Source organism: Leptonotus elevatus, chromosome 12, assembly GCF_054856555.1.
Source record: "Leptonotus elevatus isolate MCC_2025b chromosome 12, RoL_Lele_1.0, whole genome shotgun sequence".
NCBI lineage: Eukaryota > Metazoa > Chordata > Actinopteri > Syngnathiformes > Syngnathidae > Leptonotus > Leptonotus elevatus.
Window position 1 is genome coordinate 2669753 of NC_141250.1, and position 21224 is coordinate 2690976.

Here is a 21224-nt window from a genome sequence, read left to right on the forward strand (position 1 = left end):
CACAATCTGAAAGACCGCATGCCAGCCATCAGGGTCAGCCACATCACCACGTTTCGGGCTCCATTTGCGCATCAACAATCCCTGATCTAAAAAGAATGAATTTGGTTCTTCCGCTGAACTGTTCAGGGCAGAAAAACATTTTTCTAATGAAGAGTCCAATTTTTGTGCTTCAATAAAGGCCGCACAAGTCAACGGCAGCGGAGCAGGGGAGACCAACTCAGGCCGACATAATCACTGGCGCTACCTTTAACAGGGGACTCACAGCTGTCAGAAAAAAACAGGACCAAGGACAGAGTCACACAAATCAACATCCGGTTCCTGGGCTATTTTCCTAGCCTGAGCTCGAGTTAGAACACTCACGGGAAAAACATCGGGATGCTGTTGGAACAACTCATCAATACAAGAGCTGGGAAGGGGCTTTTCGACTACCTCGGGACATGGAACCACTTTTCCACCAGCAATGTCATTACCCATAATGAAATCCACTCATCAATTGGGTCAGGCACGGCTACTGAAAACAAACCACTAACCACCTTTGATTTGAGTAGAATAGTATGCAAAGTTGCGGGTACAAAACTCATACCAATGCCTTTCAGAACTGTGCCCAGATGGTGGTCTGTTTTAGGGCCCAAAGGCAACACGCCAGACAGGATAAATGACTGTGAGCCACCTGTATCACATAAAACTGAAATTTGACGTGGACCTTCCCCTGGAACAGAAACAAATGCTTCAAAAATAAAAGGTTTGAAATATTCATCAGGAGATGCGTCAGGGGTACTAGCAATGGTGGGGGAACTGCTAGCCGGAATGGTGTTAACTAATCCAACCCTTTTTGCTTTTGGGGCGGCCTGCTTACGTTTAAGCACATCACCTTTTCAGGTCTGGAGCCAGTTGAGGTTTGGAGTTGGGTTGTTTTCTCATTTTGGCCAGCCTTTAATCCACGCTTAAAAGTGGTTTTATGAGTGAGGGAAAATTCATCCGCCAAAACAGCAGCCTGCTGGAGCGCAGAAACTTTCTGTTCATTCTTGTACACGAGATTGCGCTCGGGTAGACAGTTTTTAAATTCTTCTAGCAGGACCAGCTTGCGCAAGGCTTTAAAATCCGCAACCTTGCTAGCAGAACACCACCTGTCAAATAGCACTGACTTCTCTCGAGCAAAATCCCAAAAATTTTGAGCAATTGTTTTTTTCAAATCCCGAAAACGTAGTCTGTAGGCTTTGGGCACCAACTCATAAGATCTCAGAATTGCACTTTTCAATAAGTCATAATTCAGACTGTCAGAAATCGACAATTGGCTTCTAGAGCTTTTCCAGTTAGCTTGCACTGCAACAAAATTGCCCAAACATCTTTCGGCCAATACAGCGCAGACGCAATGCGCTCAAACGCACCAAAATAGGACTCTACCTCAACTTCACGAAAAACTGGAACCAACTGAACATACTTTGACACATCAAACCCATCACGAGTGCTTCCCATGGGCTGCGATGCCCCACAGACGGTGTCACACGTAATTCTAATTGGCGCATTCTAAATGCCGATTTTCTCTTTTCATTCGAAATGCCTTTTTATTTCGACCTCCCTCGTGGTGGTAGCCTCCAGCTCTAGCCGCCTCAGTTCGAGCTCACGCCTCAGTTGAAACTCACGCTCCTGTTCACCTTCGTCACTACGGGGGCGAACAACTTGAGAATCTAAAGGCAAATACCGCTTCTGTTCGTCTGCGTCTTGCGGGTGCGCACTCGCACCGTCGCACGGAGGGGATGCCACTGCACTCCCCAACAGGAATGATCCGTTACTAACAAAACTTCGTCACAAACTAAGAAAGTGACAACAATTTCCCATAGCTCATTAACACGAAGTGAGGGAAAGACAGAAATGTCAAAATGACGCGCGACATCCACCAAGTCGCATGGCCGACAAGCGTTAACCGCCTCTAAAGTAGGCTCAGCCACAAACGCGTCCAAATCAAGAACCATGATTCACGCACATCACACTACGGCACAACTTAAGCACAGCTGACCCCACTTGGCAATCAGCCGGACACCTTGCCAATCCCGTAAACTCTCGTTCAGCACCTATTCAATGTGTGAGAATGTTCCAACGCACAAACAAAGCAATCCCAGATACCTACCTAACCCAAAAATTAAACCTACAATCTCTTCTGAAGCTTGCCGGGCTCGAGGCATACGTGCAGCCCCCTCAGGAGAATCCACTCCACATTCAAAAATAATTAACTAAAATACTAAATAGGTACCCGATGGAGCGGCTGCAACAGCCGGGCAGGATACCTCTACACTAATCTGGGAATAGTGTTAATGAATAAAAGTGAATAATGTTAAACGTGCGGACTCACTGCAAACACACACACACACCAAAACAAAAACGGAGCACCACCCAAAAGCAACCACCAAGTCTACCAGGTGCAGCGAATCAGGTGTAATTAGCTGTGAAGAGCTGATGCAAGGCAAACAATTGCACTGGGACTTGGCCCAGGGCCGTAACAGCAATTATTCACAAACACAAGATCTACAAAGGGTATAGAGCCATTTCCAAAGACTTTTGTAGCCCTGTTTCAGTAGTGCGTAATGTTATTAAGAAGTTTTACGAGCATGGAACTGCCAAGAACCTCCATGGATCTGGGGGGAAGAGAGAAATGGATGACAGAAGTCTTCAATGGTTGGTGCAAATGGTGGAAAAAACTCCACATTAAACATCCAAAGACCTGAAAGCTAACCTAGGATCATGGTTTCAAGAACCACCATATGCCACACACTGAACCAAAAACAGGGCTACATGGGTGAAGATCATTCCTGAGACAGACATAAAAAAGAATGGTTAACCTTAAGCCAAGGAGTACCTGGACAAGCCACAATTCTTTTGGGAAAATGTTCTGTGGACTCATTCATTCATTAGTGCTCTAGCGAGGGTCGGGGAATCCCGTTCCTGTGCGTTGAGCTGACCATATCAAACAGTTTTTTTCAATGCTGGAGATCTTTTGCCAGCTGCTCTGCATCCTTCACGGCAACGTCATGTTGGTGGAGGTTGCCCTCAATTACATCAAGCCATGGGTTGCGGGGCTTCCCTCGTGGTCGTCTCCAGCCTGCAGCCTTTGGGTCAAACTGGAGGATGGATCATGTAGGATGGTCTGGGGGCAGACGAAGGATATGTCCAAACCAGCAGGTGCGGCATTGTGCAACCAAGGAAGATGCTTGGGGCGTGCGTGCTCTAAGCACTTCATTGGAGACTTGCTGGGGCCACCTGATGTTTTCGACAGTTCTGAGAGCCCTGCTGTCAAAGCCATCGATACTTGCGGCGAGAGTGTCGTTCAGGGGCCATGTTTCTGAGCCATAAAGCAGGATAGAGAGTATGGCGGAGTTGTAAATCCGGAGCTTCGTCTTGCGTGAGATGGTCTGGTGCCACCAGAGGGGTTTCCAGAGAGACTGCAGTGCAGATGCTGCTATGGCTCGTCTGCGAATAATCTCTGGTTTTAGGTCACCGTTATCTGTCACCATGGTGATACACAAAGTTCTCGACAGGCTCTACAATGTTGCTACCAATAAGAATGGGAGGTGGATCTGGCCCATCGCCGATGTACATGAAGTTGGTTTTAGTCCAGCTCACTTGGAGGCCAAGCTGTGCTGCCTCCTCACTGTAAATGCCCAGAGCGTCTCTCAGCTGACTTTAGGTTGTGCTAAGCAGAATGGTGGTGTCATCAGCGTACTCCAAGTCAGTCAGACGGTGGTTGACAAGGGACACTCTGGGGAAGCGCTCACAGACCCTGGACATCAGATGGTCAATGATGCAGCCACTAGAGATGGTAAACCAGTCAGAGTCAATGTTGTTGATACGGACACAGCTCTCTGCGTTGCTGTAGAGCAGCTTGAACAGGGCGATGATCTTTGGTGACGCTCCGAGGGCTTAGAGGATGTTCCACAGAGTAGAGTGGCATACGGTGTCAAAGGCGGCCTTCAGATCAATGAATCCGATACACAGATGACGATTTTTACGGAATTCACGGGTCTCCTCTATCAGCAGACGAACGGCAGAGATGTGGTCGATTGTGGAGCGATTGGGCATAAAGCCAGCCTGCTGGGGACAATGGCGGTTTCTGATCACTGGAAGGGCACGGCTGAGCAAGATCCAGGTACAGACCTTGCCAGGGATGGAGAGCAAGGTTATGCCTCTGTAGTTTCCGCAGACAAGACTGTCACCCTTGCGTTTCCAGAAGGGCAAGATGACCCCTCTGGTCCAGTTGGACGGCAGCTGCTCGGTCTCCCAAGCCTGGTTTAATAGGCAGGTTAGCCATTCCACCATGCCACCGTTGCCGGCTTAAAGCATCTCCCCGGTGATGGCACAGATACCGGGGGCTTTTCTGGTGTTCAGCTTCTTTAGAGCAGCTCCCACTGTGCAGCAGGCGTCGCTAAGGGGTTCAGCGTTGGCAGCCTTTAGGAGGATGGTGCTGTGCTGCAGGAGGAGGCTAAAGTGCTCCTTCCAGCGCACGTGACAGTTGGCTTCTGTGGACTGATGCAATGCACACCAACAGTTTTATTACAGACAGCGCAATAAAATGTTCAAGGAAAAGAACACCCTCCCTACAGTTAAGCATGGTGGAGGATCCATCTTTCTGGGGGGCTGTTTTGCTGCATCTGGTACTGGAGGCCTTGATCATATCACAGGAATCATGAAATCAGAGAATTATCAAGACAATCTAGGGAGACATGTCCTATCCTACCAAGTGTTAGACAATTTGGTAGGAGTTGAAGGTCATGGGTCCTCCAGCAGGACAAAGACCCAAAGCACACATCTTAAAGCACATAGTAATGGTTAAAAAGGAAAAAATACTGTTTTAAAATGGCCAGCAATGACTCTTGATCTCAATCCGATTGAAAATATTTGATATGATCTTAAATGTGCCATTGGGAAAACAAACCTGCAAACATTCAAGAGATTGAACAATTTGCAAAGGAAGAGTGGGGGGGAAATACCAGCGGAGACGTGCAAGAAGCTTAGAGATGGCTACAAGAAACGTTTAGAAGCTGTCATCACTGTCAAAGGGTGTGCCATTATTGCTGCACAGGCTGTGTTTTCTATTTTTTATTTGGAATTACATTATGTAAATTGAAAAACAATTTCCTTTATTAAATTACTTTGGACATCCAATTAAAAGGTTCTCATTATATAAATTTGGTACATTTCCATTTATTTCCGAAGATAATGTGATTGTGATATTTGTGGCGGCCATGGCTCAGGGTGTAGAGACGGTCATTCAGTAACCAGAAGGTAGGCTGTTCGATCCCCGCTCTCCCCAATTCATGTGTCGTTGTGTCCTTGGGCAAGGCACTTCACACACATTGTCTCCAGTGCTACTCACACCGGCGGTGTATGTAAGGTAAGAATGTTTGGTGGTGCTCAGATGGGCCGTAGGCGCACACTGGCAGCCACGCTTCCGTCAGCCTGCCCCAGTGCTGCTGTGGCTACTTAAGTAACTTACTGCCACCACAGTGTGAATGTGTGAGCGCACGAATAATGCAACCACTGTGCCAATAACAGTGCGCAGCACTGTATATATATATATATATATATATATGATTATTTGACTAAACATTTAATAAGGTTATTTTAATATTTTATACAAAAAGTCATATATATATATACACATATTTTAGTATGCTTGTGACATTAAACAACTGTGGAAGTCCTGACTCCTGACCTGTCAAAACATTCTTGAGGAAAACAGTCAGTTGCTTTTTTCATTTAATGGTTGTACACACCATCATTGTGTGTCTGATGCACTTTATCAGCTATCAGCGGCACTCAGCCTTCATGGCGATTCCTATTTGTCGATGGGTTGCGGCCGGCGTGCCGATTCCTACTCGTTAATGGAGGTGGGGTGGTGGTGTTGTTGGTTGGGGCGTGTTCGTCTGGCCCGGCTCCCCGTCCGTTCCCGAGATTCACGATGGCCACCACACCACTGGCCCTCATGTTAGTCACAATCTTATTTTCTGCAAGGTGAAGGAAAAGGATAATTTTGTTATGACTTTTGAGATTTCTCTTGAAATGTAAAGCGCATTTACAAATACAATTTATTATTATCAATTTGCCCTGGTTATTAATTATGAATTCTTAGAAGGGCTAATTGTGGTGTGTACAGCACACCAAAAATATGGACACTGTAGGCACATTTTGTGTGTGAATGTTGATTAAATTATTAGTGCTGTGACTATCAAATATTTTTAGAAACGATCAATCTGTATATGTTGTACTATGTTGCCATTTCGGTCATTGTTTTCCAAATTAAAAACTGATTTTTGCAAATGTCTTATTATGATTAAACATAGAAGACAATCAGTCTTCTTTTATGAAGGACTACAGAAATAAGTGAACAATTACTGTTGATATGCTGAAATCACAAGATTTGGACAATTTTAAATTAAAAAATTATTAAAATAGTTGTTGATTAATTTGATACTCAATTACTTGTCGATTATTCGATTAATTTTGACAGCTCTAATTGTGATCTAATATGTGAAGATGGCTGCCAGCACTGTCCTTTGTCTGTTTGTCCATGTGCTCTTAATTCATATCTGCACTTTATATATCTTGGGTTTTATTATTGTAATTCTTCTCAAAATGTGGTTTCATCCAAAATGTTGTACCATTTGTTAATTGTACTTAGTCTCTTTTTGCATGTCTAACTTTTGTGTTTTTCGCTGCTGCCTGTCTTGCAAAAGAGGTTCTTAATCTTTTTTTTTTTCTTCTTAACTCTTTGACCGCCAAAAATGTTTAATAACGTTTAGTAAAATCCAAATGAGTGCCGCCAAAGATGTTAAAAGACGTTCACTATGTTTTTTTTTGTTTTTTTTTATCGGGTGGAGGAAAGCCTTGGCCAGCTGTGCTGAAAGTATCAAGCAGATCTTGTTAGTATAATGACTAGTTTTGGCCCCTAGATGGCAGCGATGACTCTCTTTGGACAAGATTGGGTGGGCGTCAGTAAAAGACGTGAGGCGGAGCTAAAGTGTTGAGGGGAGAATGGCTGAGGAGGCGAAAATGGCGAACGGTTGCAAGCAGCTCACGCTTGAGCATTTTTTTCAAAGACGAAAAGCATCGACTAATGCTAAAGAGCACATTGATGATGATGATGGTGACTCCGAGGTTGACGCCGAAGTTGGAAGCGTTGACGCGGCGGCTTCGATCGCGTCGTAAAGCCTCACCGGCTAGCGATGCTAACGGCGGAAAACGAGCACTTCTGCACAGACGGACGTTCAATCAGACGATGAAGAATACCCTGAGTCCAATGCATGTTCATCGGAGGAGTGGGTACAGTCTGATCACGGAGAAGACACTGGTTCTGGACTACGATGCCACCATGAATGGAGTGGATAAGATGGATCAGAACATCTCTTGCCACCCGGTATAGGAACTGAAGGACATGAGGAAGCCAGACGTAACACCAGGTCACCGTATCATGATCCTGAGAGTAGACTTGATGACAACATGGCCAAACACACACTGCAGTATATACCTGCTACTCCCCGGAAAAAAAGTGCACGCGAAGGGGCAATCGCAGTGAAACTAATCTGTGGTGCAAATCCTGCAAAACCTTGCACGCAGGGGAGTTTTACACAATATACCTCACAAAAAGAAAAACTGTGTAGTTGAAACATCCACACAATTGTAAATAGTACCACAGTTGCACACATTTGTAAATAGTTTGCCAAATTGTTTTGTCAAATTGTTACACTGTTGAATGTAAATAAACGTATTTTGCTATCAAAAAACACTTTTTCATTGTTGGTGGTAGTGTTTTACAGAAGTAAAGCACTGTTTAGATGTGTGTGGCATCATTCATGGGAAAAAAAAGGTGTCAAATTCACTAAAGTGCATGAAATAATATCGTTTCACTAAAAGCTTGATTTCTCCGTAGTTTGGTCCAAAACAGAGCATTTGGGTGAAACTAACCTATTTTCTATTGTTGATTACTGAAGAACGGAATAAGGTAGAAACAAACTTCTCGAGGACTGAACTTGGCCACCCCTGCTCAAAACAGTACACAGTATTACAGTGCTCTTGAGTAGGGCCCAACCGATATGTGAGGCCGATACCGATTTTTGGCAGAAAAAAAAATACAGATTACCGATTAATCTGCTGATTATTTAAAAATATATATAATGCATACAATTATTATTACAAATTACCCCCTCCCGAATTCCTTTTCAATTTGTGTCACTTACGCACAAACTTTCGCTATTAAGATTCTCTGCTTTGAATGACAAGCATGACCTTATCAAAAAATGTCATGAAGTATATAAGGTTAATGTATAGATTAATGTGTCAATAATAAAACAGTTCTTACTTGTTAATTAACCTTTTCTTTTATATATTTTTATCTTGTGTTATTTTCACAAGTCTCGGGATTTACTGGGCTAACCTGGGACCTCGGGGATTGTATTTTGTGCCATGTCATGTGGAAATGTGTGTTAAGACAAAAAAATCCTTGGTTGCTTGCATCCTTAAATTTTGAGAAAAGAAAGTCTTTGAATCCTAGAAATACCAACTTTTAATACAACTTGAAAGGACAATGACAAAATAAACAATATGAAAGTGAAACATTCTACCTTTGAAAAGCCACATAGAGGCTTTCATACACAAACACATGGCAAAAAAGAAAGAAAGAAGAAGTAAGGGGGCACTTTGTAAATCAAAGGCCAACGGGAATATGCCAATGCCATCATCCCACTTCAGCCCGTGCTGTTCCAGATACAGCTAAGGCGCAGAACATAACAGAGCCATTGTTTCACGTGTGTGTGTGTCCATGGTGTTTTCTGTGGACCTTGAAAGATCAGTCAAACCCACACCCACACCCACACATCCTCTTTTCTGAAAATGCTTGGCAGTCAAAGAGTTAAAGAGCTCAGTATTGTTCATTCGGTAATTTTACCGATTTGACATGTCATTATTATTGCTCTCTTTTTCTTTTTTTTCTTTTTTTAAAGAGCTTAGTATTGTTCATTCGGTAATTTTACCGATTTGACATGTCATCATTATTGCTCTCTTTTTTTATTTTTATTTTTATTTTTTTATTATTATTTTGTATGTGGGTGAGTATGTGTATGTGTGTGTGGGGGGGGGGGTGTGCGTGTGTGTGTGTGTGTGTGTATTCATTAGTTCACCAAAAACCTATTAAAAAATCCCATACCGTTCACCTAAACCGAACTCTGCCGTCAGGAGACCCGAGGAAGGACCAAAGAAAAGAAAGGAAAGTGAAATCCAGCACCGACCAGACACCACCCACCGGGCCACCAACCAGAGTCCTTCACCAATCCCAGAAACATCTGAATTCCAACAAATCAGGGAGACCTCAAGAGACCAAAGGAGAGACTGAGGAAAGGAAGGAAGGACAGACGAAGCAGAGTGAGATCCACAGACACCAGCCTCCACCGATTCAATGACCTGAGGAAGAAGCAGATTGTGTCTGAGTTTCGATAGATGCTGGTGTGGTGGATCTGGCATGCATGAAAATCTCCACCAAAGAGGGGAGCCGTCGACCCCCGCCAGGACAGAGCAAGCGCAACACCTCAGGGTTCTTAATCTTTTTTTTTCTTTTCTTAGGGTTCTTAATCTTAATGGGAGCAATCTGGTTTAATAAAGGTTGAATAAAGGTTGAATAAACTGCGTAAAATGTCATTATATGTGGCAGATTATTTAAAATTTTGTTTCCCAATTATCACAACATATACCATGGCTGCACAAGGGGTAGCTTATTTTTAAAAAATCACTGTTTGTTTGTTTGTTTGTTTGTTTGTTTGTTTGTTTGTTTGTTTGTTTGAGTTATGTTAATTACACCGTCATTGTATAATACGGCACAAATGCCCGATGTTAGTGGCTCGCAGCTAGGTCTAAAAGTAAATGAGTTTGACAGACTGGTTCCTGGCTTTCTTTATTTACTTATTTTTCAAGGATACTTTTCTTTACTTTATTTACGTTTCTTGTATAGTACGGCACAAATGTCTGACGTAAATGGCTAGCAGCTAGCTGTTAGCATTACCTACGAGTGCCTGGCTGGTAGCTGTAAATGAGTTTGACAGCTGGTACCTCCTTTTTCAATATTCTGGACCATGGATACTTTGTAGTTCACTCTCCATGTTGAAAGGAAGGGAATGTGTGTCTTGTCATTATTAAAAAAAGAAAAGAAAAAAAGATGAATAGAACTTTGTCTTCATTGATTTTACTAAACACCTTTTCCCAATAAATTATATATAACTCAAAATTTTAAATATAGCCGTTTAGATTTTAGGAACACAACTTTAAGCCATTAATACCTTGTTGTTTTACACATGGACCATTTATAAAATAAGAATGTATCTGTATTATTATTTATTTATTTTTTCTGATCCGGAAAAAAATAAAACATGGATGGTTTTTGGTAAGAAAGACAACAAAAAACAATGCCATTATAGTTTGGCATTGCTCCCTGTCTCTGTGTTTATTAAGCTTTTGTTGCTCCTGGACTTCCCCAATGTTTATTATTTACCTATAATGCTAAATATGCAATTAACTTTTCATTGAGTGTTGCAACTAAATTAATAATAATAATATTTTAAAATGTTTCTATTTTTTAATTGGTCTTAATTTAAGACCAATTAAAAAAATAGAAACATTATAATTATCTAAGTTCCTTTTGACCCAAACAGAATTTCTAATAATATATATTTATAATAATATAAAAAATTGTATTTCTGTTGGCAAAAACTTGAAGTTGGAGTGCAGCTTGTGCACTGTGCAGTCGGACGATCATTAATTTTTTTGTATAAAACAAGAAAATGTTTAAACGTTAAAAAAAATAGTAAGACAAATAAATTATTTAAAACACTATAATTATGCAAGTTCCTTTTGGATGAAACAAAATTGATTTTAAGATTTAGTCATTTTAAAATTTTAAAAATGTGTAAATGTATAAATTCAAAAATATGTATTAATAATCTTTAATAATTGAAATTATAATTAAATTTGATTAATTAATGATTAATTGCACAGCCCTATTATATACAGTATACTTAATCCAATCATTGCCAGTTTTGTAAGCAGATATGTACAGTATATGTCAGAGCATTTTGTATATACTTTAAATTTAACAACACCATAACATGGGTGGTCCTTACTCTATAGATTACAAGCACAGCATCATCTCTTTTAAATTCAGAGGACACAGGCATTCATAGCTTAACTGTCTATAAAGTTTTAAGAGGCCAAAGGGCATTTAAATAAAACGGTGGTGCAATCACCTTTCAAAAATCTGTCTTTTATGTGCACAGGCTTTGAACACTGACCCCATAAAACGTAACAATGGTTAATTTTTTTCCACGCAATTTTCCTTCCCATTACTATTTGGCAGCCGCCATAAAGAGCAGTGGGCCGGACAGTTTGGTCACCAGCATCTCATTGGATAACCAAAAGAACAGGAGAGGATTCCGTCCAGTCAAATCTATGAAAGGACACACATCTACTTGTCTTTCAAAATTGGCTGGCCACGGATAACTGTCCTCTGCCATCACATTTCCAATATGTCTCTATTCAAGGAAACAACTGCCTGCCTCGCAGATGCAACAGTCTGCTCTGGTATTAACTGCCTTGTTCCAACCTCGGACTTTAATGCAACGCTGAGTCTGGTGTTGAGCACGGTGCTCACCATCATGCTGGCGATGGTTATGTTTTCCATGGGCTGCACAGTGGATGCCAAAAAACTTTGGGGGCACCTGAAGAGACCCTGGGGCATCATTATTGGTTTCCTTTGTCAATTTGGCATTATGCCTTTTACCGCCTTTGCTCTGTCACTTGCCTTCAATGTGTTACCTGTTCAGGCTGTTGTCATCATTATCATGGGTTGCTGTCCTGGAGGCTCCGGGTCCAATATTATCTGCTACTGGTTAGATGGAGACATGGACCTAAGGTGAGAATCTGCTGGTTCATTTGATAATATAAAATGTTGGCTGACTTATTCACATTCCATTCACAATTTTGTGCTTCTATAACAAAAGTCAGGTTTCCATCCAATTGTTTCAAATTTTTTAAGCAAATCTACTGAAAATGCGCAAAACGGACAGGCGACTTATGCCCATTTCCATCTGTTTTTATGTGATATATTGAGAGGGGAAACACCGCTGTAGGTGGCGGTATACACCATAGAGATGTGATCCACCAGTAATTTAAAATAAGAAGAAAAAAATCAGGAAGCGACTGCGCCGTGCGATTACGCCGTATGAGTTTGCGTTTGTAGTTTTTGATAAACCGTAGCGTTTCTTTGCTGTTTTCTATCTAAAATAGCATTAATATTCACTTTTTTAATTGATTTTGAAAAAAATATCAGTTTCGCTGTCCTTTTTTTTGGTGCTTTCTTTATTAATTCAAATTCCAACATCCAATTCAAACTGGGCATACAAACCAGAACGGTGCTGTCAAACAAGACACACACAAAAAGAAAACACACAAAACAAACAAAACAAAACAAAAACAAAAAAGTCTAATCAGACAGTAATTTTAATTTTTAAATACCGTAAAAAGGCTTGCGTCGTCTTAACCCTCCTCAATTTCATTCCAAACCCTTCAATTTCCAATAAATCAAAAACAAAGGTTGACATTTAATAAATCTACATCTGTAAATAAAGTGTTTTGCCATTATTATCAAAGTATTGAGCATAATTTCCCTTTTTCTGTTTTGTATTACAATCCCAAACTTAATATTCTTGAAATCCAGTGTTAGTGAATCATTGTCCTACAAAATCCAGCGCTGAAATGCTTCCCAAAATATCTTGGTGTACACACATTCAAAAGACAAATGTTCCAAAGTTTCTCTCTCACAGCCACAAAAAGCACAGCAAACATACCTTACTTTATCTTCCGACATTGCGTTGGGACTACAAACGTACGTGTCCGGTCAAAACGTGCGACGCGTATCCGGTCTTGCCAGCGGTTATTCAAAATCCACTCCCTCTAAGCCAAATTGGGTATGAATTTGGGCCCTTTTTTGAATTTCTAGTGTTTCTATTCAGTTTTATTTTCGCATTTCTTGAAAATTCAAATAAAAATGGGTGGATGGAAACCCAACTTAATGTCATGTGACTTTCCTTCTCTTCAGTATCAGTATGACAGCCTGCTCCTCCATCCTGGCTTTAGGAATGATGCCACTCTGTCTGCTCATATACACCTCCGTCTGGACTTCCTCAGATACCATCCAAATCCCATATGACAGTATTGGTAAATATACCACTCGTGTTGATTCAATATACTTTCATTGGGATTTTTTTTAAATTAATACAATTCGGGTTTCTTCAGGTATCACTCTTGTGGCCCTCCTTGTCCCAATCACTGTGGGAATGTACTTTAAACGCAGATGGCCCCAATTAGCTAAGAAGATCCTCAAGGTATCAATTTGCATTGATCTACTGTCTTGTTGTATATAAATATATAATATAATTAGGGGTGTCAAAATGAGTGTGTTAAATTTGAGCTAAATTAAAGTTCCTTCAACGCCACTAATTTGTTTAACGCGTGATTAATGATCACCCTTTACTTGGAAAGCCTGTACTGGGGTAATTCCAGTCACATCGCAGCAGACAGGTCCATGTCAAAATTTAGCAGTAATAATAATGCATATATTTGTGGAGACTGGGGTCAAGTTGGTCAGAATTTCACAAGTTGCTTCATATTAAAGATTAGATAGCTCTTAACGTGAAAAGAAACATGCACTCAGCATCTTACAAATGCAGTTATGCCATCTAGTGGCAGAAAATTACCTCAACACAAATCATGTACAGTACAGCACATCTTTTTTTAATTTTAACTCAATTTTATGAATTATGAAATTACTGTATCAATGACTAAAAGATGTAGCCATATTTATATTAGTTTAACATTTTTTCCGCTTTTATGTTAACAAGAGTGTGAAAAATATGTTACTGTACATTTTATTGTAAATTTAGAACAGATGTAAAATGTTTGATTAAACTTGAGTTAACTATTGAAGTCATGCAATTAATTACGATTAAAAAATTTAATTGGCTGACACCCCTAAATATAATATAATATAGTATTGTGTCATATCGTATCGTATCATATCATATATCATATCATATATCATATATCATATCGTAGAGTAAAAAAGTATTTAGCCAAAATCCAATAGGAAGTCTATGGTAAACTGGCCAAATACTTTCTTGCTCCACTATATAATATAATATAATATAATATAATATAATATAATATAATATAATATAATATAATATAATATAATATAATATAATATAATATAATATAATATAAACATATACATCTACAATATGTTATTTGCTGTATATTGTGTGTGTTCTGTCCAGATTGGGTCCATTACAGGCTTTGCTCTCATTATCGTCATTGCTGTGGTTGGTGGAATTCTTTACCAGTCTTCCTGGACCATCGCACCCTCTCTTTGGATCATTGGAACAATCTACCCCTTTATTGGTTTTGGGCTGGGTTTCCTTATGGCCCGCTTTGTAGGTCAACCATGGTACAGGTACGGTGACAGTTGATGATGTGAAGTTTCAAAATGTCGCCATAGTGGTGGAAACCTGTTTAATGCATATGTCATGCTGTACTGTATTTTCTTAATCAAATTATTCATTTGTTGTCATGACAAAATCTTCACTTTAATTAAATTTTCCTTTGCTGGTATGTGCTGTAGTTCTGTTATGTTTTTCTTTCTTTCTCTCTCTTTCCAGGTGTCGGACAATTGCTTTGGAGACTGGTTTTCAGAACTCCCAGTTGTGTAGCACCATTGTGCAGCTGTCCTTCAGCCCAGCTGAACTGGAGGTCATGTTTGCATTCCCCCTTATCTACAGCATCTTTCAGCTCGTGGTGGCCGTGCTGTTTGTGGGAGGTGAGCTACAAGAATTGTACAAAAGTGAACACTAGCAAGTTTGTGATACTGCTGTTTCTGTCGCGACATGTGGGTTAACACATGATAACCAGCTTCACCTTCCGTTTACTACTGGTTTTATTGCAGTGTGTGAGGCAAGCCTTGCCTTTAAATGAGTCTGTCTGTTATCTGCCTGTGTGAACATTCCTTATCTGAACCACATATTATGTCACAGATTTTAATTCAGGAAAAACTTAATAGAAGATGTGGTCAGTTGGTGCCACTTTAACCATTCCCTTTTAGACCATGTGCCATTTTAGATTTCATACCAGGAAAGAATACTAGAAATTAATTACTTAATTATATTAGCTCATTTGCTCCCAAAAACGTATAAATATGTTCTATTTTAAATATTACCATGCTCCCAAAGACATATTTATACATTTTTATGTTGTTGTTGTTTTTTTTAAATGCAAGAGCATTACAGAAGGCTTTGATGTAGCCTCTCAGCTGCAAAGAACTTTTGAAGAAAAGGTAGTTATTACACAAACGGCCAGCAGGTGGCAGTAGAGCATAGGAAATTAACCAGGGTCATGTTGCAAAAAGCTCTTTCCCCCACTGTATTAAACAGATTTGTGAATAATGATGAAACTTAGCTATATTCTAATGATAATTGCTACAAAACAGAAATAGGTGGCAATATGCTTTTATTTCCTGTGAAAGAAGAGACTCATCATTCTTTTGGTAGGTTCCATGTTTTTATAGCAATAGAACACAATATTCTGCGGGCCTTGAAAAATCAGTCAAAATCCAGTAAAACAGCCGGGAGCGAAGGGAGTTGCTTCAGTGAAAATGCCTGGGAGTTAATTATTTATTTATTTATTTTATTATTGAAAATACATCTTCAAATAACTGTATTAAATGCAGAGACAGCATTAAATATCTGAGAAGGTCTATTTTTCTGTTTTTCCTTTGGGGAGGAGTTTTGCAAATCAATAATCTCATTTGAGGAGCAACTTTCTAATTGTGTACAGCAAATCATTATTATTATTATTTTTATTATTTTGCACGTTAATCCAAGGGACCAGGAGCAAGGTTTTTCAATAAGATTATAACAATATAACGAATGGACAATTGTTTTTTGTCTTTTTTTATATAATAAAAAAAAATTCTTAAATTCCTATTTTGTATAACAGCAAATTGTATATTCTAAAAGCAATGCTAAATAGATTTTTGTTGTTGTTGAAAATAGTAAGATCTACTCTAATGTCATATGAGAACATTTATTGTGCAGACTTTAAAAGACCAAATCAAAACTCATGACTCTATTGTGAAAAAAATAAACAAATAACATTCCTCATATTATAAATATTTTACACAACTTGTATATTATTCATTCATTCATTCGAACCACTTGTTAATAATATATTTTTAAGCTTATATAAGCCACTCCTCCAGACTGACATATGGCCTCACGTAGGATAATTCATTTTTTTCTGGTTCTATTGAGCAAGTGCATGAGTTCTCTCCTGAGCCCAAACACTTCTTCATTTGCCTGCTATTTTGTTTTTGAAAGTTGGATGATATCCGCTTTAATGTGGTTCCAGCCACATGTCTGTGAAAAGTTGAGTCGATCGTCCCAAGTACTTAATTTTGGTGTTAAACGCGCTAGCCAAGTCAATCTTAGGTTCAATTTAGCAATTATCACGACTTCTACGTCTTTCCCCATCATCCCTTTGTGAAAACGATACTTGTCAGATGTGTAGCTTATTTGCTGCCATGGACGTGATAATTACTGACTAACATGCCAGTGAAGCTTTTGGGGAAATTTGAAATGTAAAATACATAATTGGAGAATGATAAAAAAAATAAAAAAAATTTTTTTTTTTTTTTAAATGTGTGGTCCTACTACAGAGTCACCATTGGTCAACTCTGTAGCTCGAGCATGAAATTGTACAGACAGAAAAAAAATGCAGAGCATATGGGAAGCCATTTAGCTGCAGTGAACCCAAGGACAATGATCAAGGTTCATACAATAAAATGTGCCATCAAAAGTTGTATAAAACATACCGGTACCTTAAAAAGATTGTCTGCTCCTGACTTGAGCAGTATTTTTACATACGTAACACTGCCCGAGCAATTTCAACTTGTGACCGGAAGGGAGTGAGAGATTAAACACATCATTTTACTGTGTTCAAGGACAGTGGTCTTTAAAGGTCCAAAAGAGAATAGGGCCTGACCGATATGCATATTTTAAAGCCGATACTGATATTTGGCAGGAAAAAAATATAGGTTACCAATTAATCTGCTGATTATTTAAAAAAATATATATAATGGCATACAATTACCCCCTCCCATATTCCTTTTCAGTGGGTGTCACTTACACACAAACTTTTGCTAGATTCTCTGTTTTGAATGACAAGTCCATAGTATGACCTTATCAACAATTTTTAATGAAGTATACAAGGTTATTGTATAGATTTCTGTGTCAATAATAAAACAAATTCTTGTTTACAACTGCTTTAAAGCATTAACCTTTTCTTTTATATATTTTTATCTTGTGTTATTTTCACAAGTCTTGGGACTTACTGGGCTAACCTGGGACCTCGGGGATTGTATTTCGTGCCATGTCATGTGAAAATGTGTGTTAAGACAAAAATAAAAATCCTTAGATTTTGCATCATTGAATTTTTAGAAAAAAAGTATTTGAATCCTTGAAATATCAACCTTAAATATAACTTGAAAGGACAATGACAAAATAAAACAATAGGAAAGTGAAATAAGAATAGAATAAACTAAAATAATAGCAACTGAAGAAACAGTAAGAACAAATACGGACTGTCCCTGTGCGTTTTAGCCTCTTGGGAGCAGTGTGACGCTGGAAGAAAGTTGCGATTGAATTCTAATAAAATAACTCGTTTTTCACACATTGGGAATGTGTGCCTTTGGGTAGTAATATATCAACTGTGGGTATGTGTTCCCACAAGATTTGTGTGTGGATATTCGTTATTTGAAGGAAAAACACTCCCGAAGTCGATGCTAACTTCTTATTAGCATTTGAATGGATGGAATCCTCCCTCGCTTTTAGCTAGCGATGTTTTAAAAATGAAGCATGTTTTGTATTTAAACATACAGTGGATGTAATTCTTAATGTTGTGTGTTTAGTTTTACAGTTAACTTCAACTGCGATGCCATTAAACAGCTTAAAGGACGCTTAGGGACAACCAGAATAACATACGCTACACACTTGCTAGTTGCTAATGCTATGCAAGCAAAATGGTGCATTCGGGGTACTTTGACAGCGTTGGAAACTTTAGTTTTCTTTAATAACGTTTTAAGGGGAAAATAATCGCCAATTGGCCGATTGTTTTTGCCGATGTTTGAAGGCCAATAATTGGCAGATTATAATAGGTGGCCGTCTAATCGGTCGGGCCCTACAAGATAATTATTTATGGTTACTATTCATTGCACCATTTACAACTTTAGTCTTCAAGTTTAAATGTGGATAAATGTCTGGTGACTGAAGAGATTATGCTGAGGTGATGAATCATTCGGAATTCTTGCATTTTGCTCCGCAGGATACCGAACCTATAAAAGGACTTATGGGCTGGGATCATCTGAAACAGACAGTGAATCTCCGTCATTGGAAGATGGCTATGCAGAACGAGCAAAAGAGAAGCGCTTTCATGTGGAAAATACCGCCTTTGAGCTGAATGAAGATCATATTAATAGAGGCAAGACTGAACACTTTGACAAGAACACCCAGCTATGAGATTAGGCCTCTGCTGACTTTGTACAAAATGACCTCCAAGGAGAGCAATACTGCTTAATGCACCAAACTGTGAACACACACCACATTCTACAAGCTAGGATTGTGTGCAACACTTTTAGTCTATTCGAATTTTTTTAATGAGCTAGGGGGTTTCCCCAAAAATTATGAATATTTGTGTTTTTTTTAGAGGGACATTTTTCCTGCTTACAAGAAGTGTTAGGCGTATGGTAATTGTGTGGTTGTAAAAGACTTCTCTGCAGTCAAAAAGCAGACTATCCAAAATATCAAAAAAATCAATAAATACGCTACTATATTTTCAATTTCAATTCGGTAACAGGATAAAATCAATTTGCACATCTAGGTAAATAAATAAACCTACCAACCATTTTTTCCCCCTCACTAAATAATCATCATTTATTTATAGCATTTTAGAAAGAGTTATTCGAGTACACTTTGCTTTTTCATGTGTTTAACTCAATTTATACCTCATGTTTGTTAATAAATTGATGGCTGACCTCAGGTTTCCTTGCATTTATTTGACCAAAAATGTTGCCTTTTTTTCTTTTTTAGCAATATTGCCGTAACGTTTCTTATTATAACAACACGTACCATATTATCTACACAAGTAGCAATTTATTGAAAATACCACATGACATTTTTAAATATATTAAAAGTAATATAGACAAAGTTAAATGCCCGCCACTGCTTTAATCCGTTAACATAGTGGACAGACCAAATAGGGTCTTTGCTGTCTTTCTCAAGGCCACCACAGTTATGCCGTCCCAATTGGAATCTCTGGTTCTTTTATATGACGCATGGAAACTTATTTTTTTTAAGCATAATGACTGGTTACTTGATTTTCATTTTAACCACAATCAGAGGTGACAAATCCAGGTCCAGAAAGTAAAACCCTGCCATAGTTTGGCTTTAGTCATTGATGCTAGCTAGCTCCCTAGCATGTAAACGAGCACAATGGGAGCTAGTTAGCTAGCACCTCGGGCTAAAGCCAAACTGTGGCAGGTTTGTTACTTTTTGGACCTGGATTTGCCACCTCTGACCACAATGTAGATATAACATCAGCACAAAATGCTAATGTGTGGACATGAAGTAGATATAATGGGTGCAAAAATGTGTTGTGTGTTAAATTCACATGAACAACTTTGACATCTGGGTAAGTAAATGGCACACACCTTTGCTGGTAGACCTCATTGCATGGTGTCCTTACAAGTGTCTTTTAGTAGTCTGTTCATTCATCAATAATTTTTCATAATTTTTCAATTCACCCTGTAATTCCAGGTTTTTGCCTCCACTTCTAAATTACCATTTCCATTTAAAAAAAAAAAAAAGCTCTCGATTTGCTTACCCAACTGTCCAGTAGGGAGCTACAAAACAAATTTATGATGAATGACCACAGATCAGCATTTTGAGCACACATTATATTTACTGTACACTGATCAGCTCATCAGCAAGCTCTTCATAAACCTGATTACGATCCTTTGGGTGTGTTTGGAGGACGGAATCTAAAATCTAAAATCTGCAAGATTGCGGCCCTTGCGGACCAGGAATGGGGAAGGTTGCTTTTTAACATCTAAGCAGGAAGACACATTGCAGTAATTGCCTCAGAAGGTTGTTCAGCAAAACCTATTTGTCCAGGTCTGTTACATGAGTTTGTTTTAATAACAATTCTGATGCATGTGTAGGCGTTACGCTGTCGCCATCTTCTGGTCAGTACACATACTTTATTATTATTATTATTTTTTTTACTTGTGTCTCGTTTTAGAACAAGAAAATTTTAATTGAAAAATAATTTGAATTGAAAAACAAACTGTTTCTCGAGATAAGAAACAATAAAATGATTCTCTATTCCAATTTTAGTGTATCCATTTTAAAACTAAAATGTATCAAATGTAATATTTTCCAAACGTAATACAAACCCAAAAGAGACACGAACCCTACGCAGTGGATAGTCCATGTTAATCACCGTATAATCTCGAGCTGTCTCGGACGAAACTATTTTTGGGCACATTCTTCTGTTGTCGTTGCTCGCTGTGCCAGGCAAGTGGTCACGGTCTTCTTTATTAATATTTATTATGCAATCAATATTATAGACGTTGCATTGCTTTCACAATTTGGACTTCGTCCTAAAAGTTTAACTTGACACATTCTATCTCAGACCGAACGTCGAACTGGATGTAAACTTAAAAGCGCTGAAACAACACCCTTTCCTTCCCATCGCTTTGCCCCGCCTCCAGAATACAGATGCATTCAATGATTCTGCGTTTATTGTACAATTAGTATTTGTGGCTTGACATGCAGCGTGGATTTATGTAATACATTGACTACACACACACACACATATATATATATATATATATATATATATATATATATATATATATATATATATATATATATATATATATATATATATATATATATATATATATATATATATATATATATATATATATATATATATTATTTTTACCTAGCACAGCCCCAAAGTAAACACATTTATTTTTTTGACAAAACGGACGTTAATCCAACCTTTTTTACAAAAAATTATAA

The 21224-nt window shown here is 38.8% G+C and overlaps 1 protein-coding gene across 1 annotated transcript; it reads left to right on the forward strand.

Annotated features, from left to right (window-relative positions):
- Positions 1 to 11405: 11405 nt before the first annotated feature.
- slc10a2 (solute carrier family 10 member 2) lies at positions 11406 to 19121 on the forward strand. The gene is made up of 6 exons (XM_086091601.1): positions 11406 to 11944; positions 13130 to 13248; positions 13327 to 13415; positions 14367 to 14542; positions 14748 to 14905; positions 18463 to 19121. Exons 1-6 carry the CDS (start codon positions 11559 to 11561, stop codon positions 18654 to 18656), a joined length of 1122 nt encoding a protein of 373 aa, XP_085947727.1. The 5' UTR covers positions 11406 to 11558; the 3' UTR covers positions 18657 to 19121.
- The last annotated feature ends 2103 nt before the right edge of the window (positions 19122 to 21224 follow it).

Bases quoted from the DNA above. Each gene is read 5' to 3' on its own strand.
- slc10a2 (XM_086091601.1), top strand. From the start codon at position 11,559: ATGTCTCTATTCAAGGAAACAACTGCCTGCCTCGCAGATGCAACAGTC. The intron at 11,945-13,129 runs GTGAGAATCTGC...CCTTCTCTTCAG, and splicing joins GATGGAGACATGGACCTAAG to TATCAGTATGACAGCCTGCT. The intron at 14,906-18,462 runs GTGAGCTACAAG...TTTGCTCCGCAG, and splicing joins GGCCGTGCTGTTTGTGGGAG to GATACCGAACCTATAAAAGG.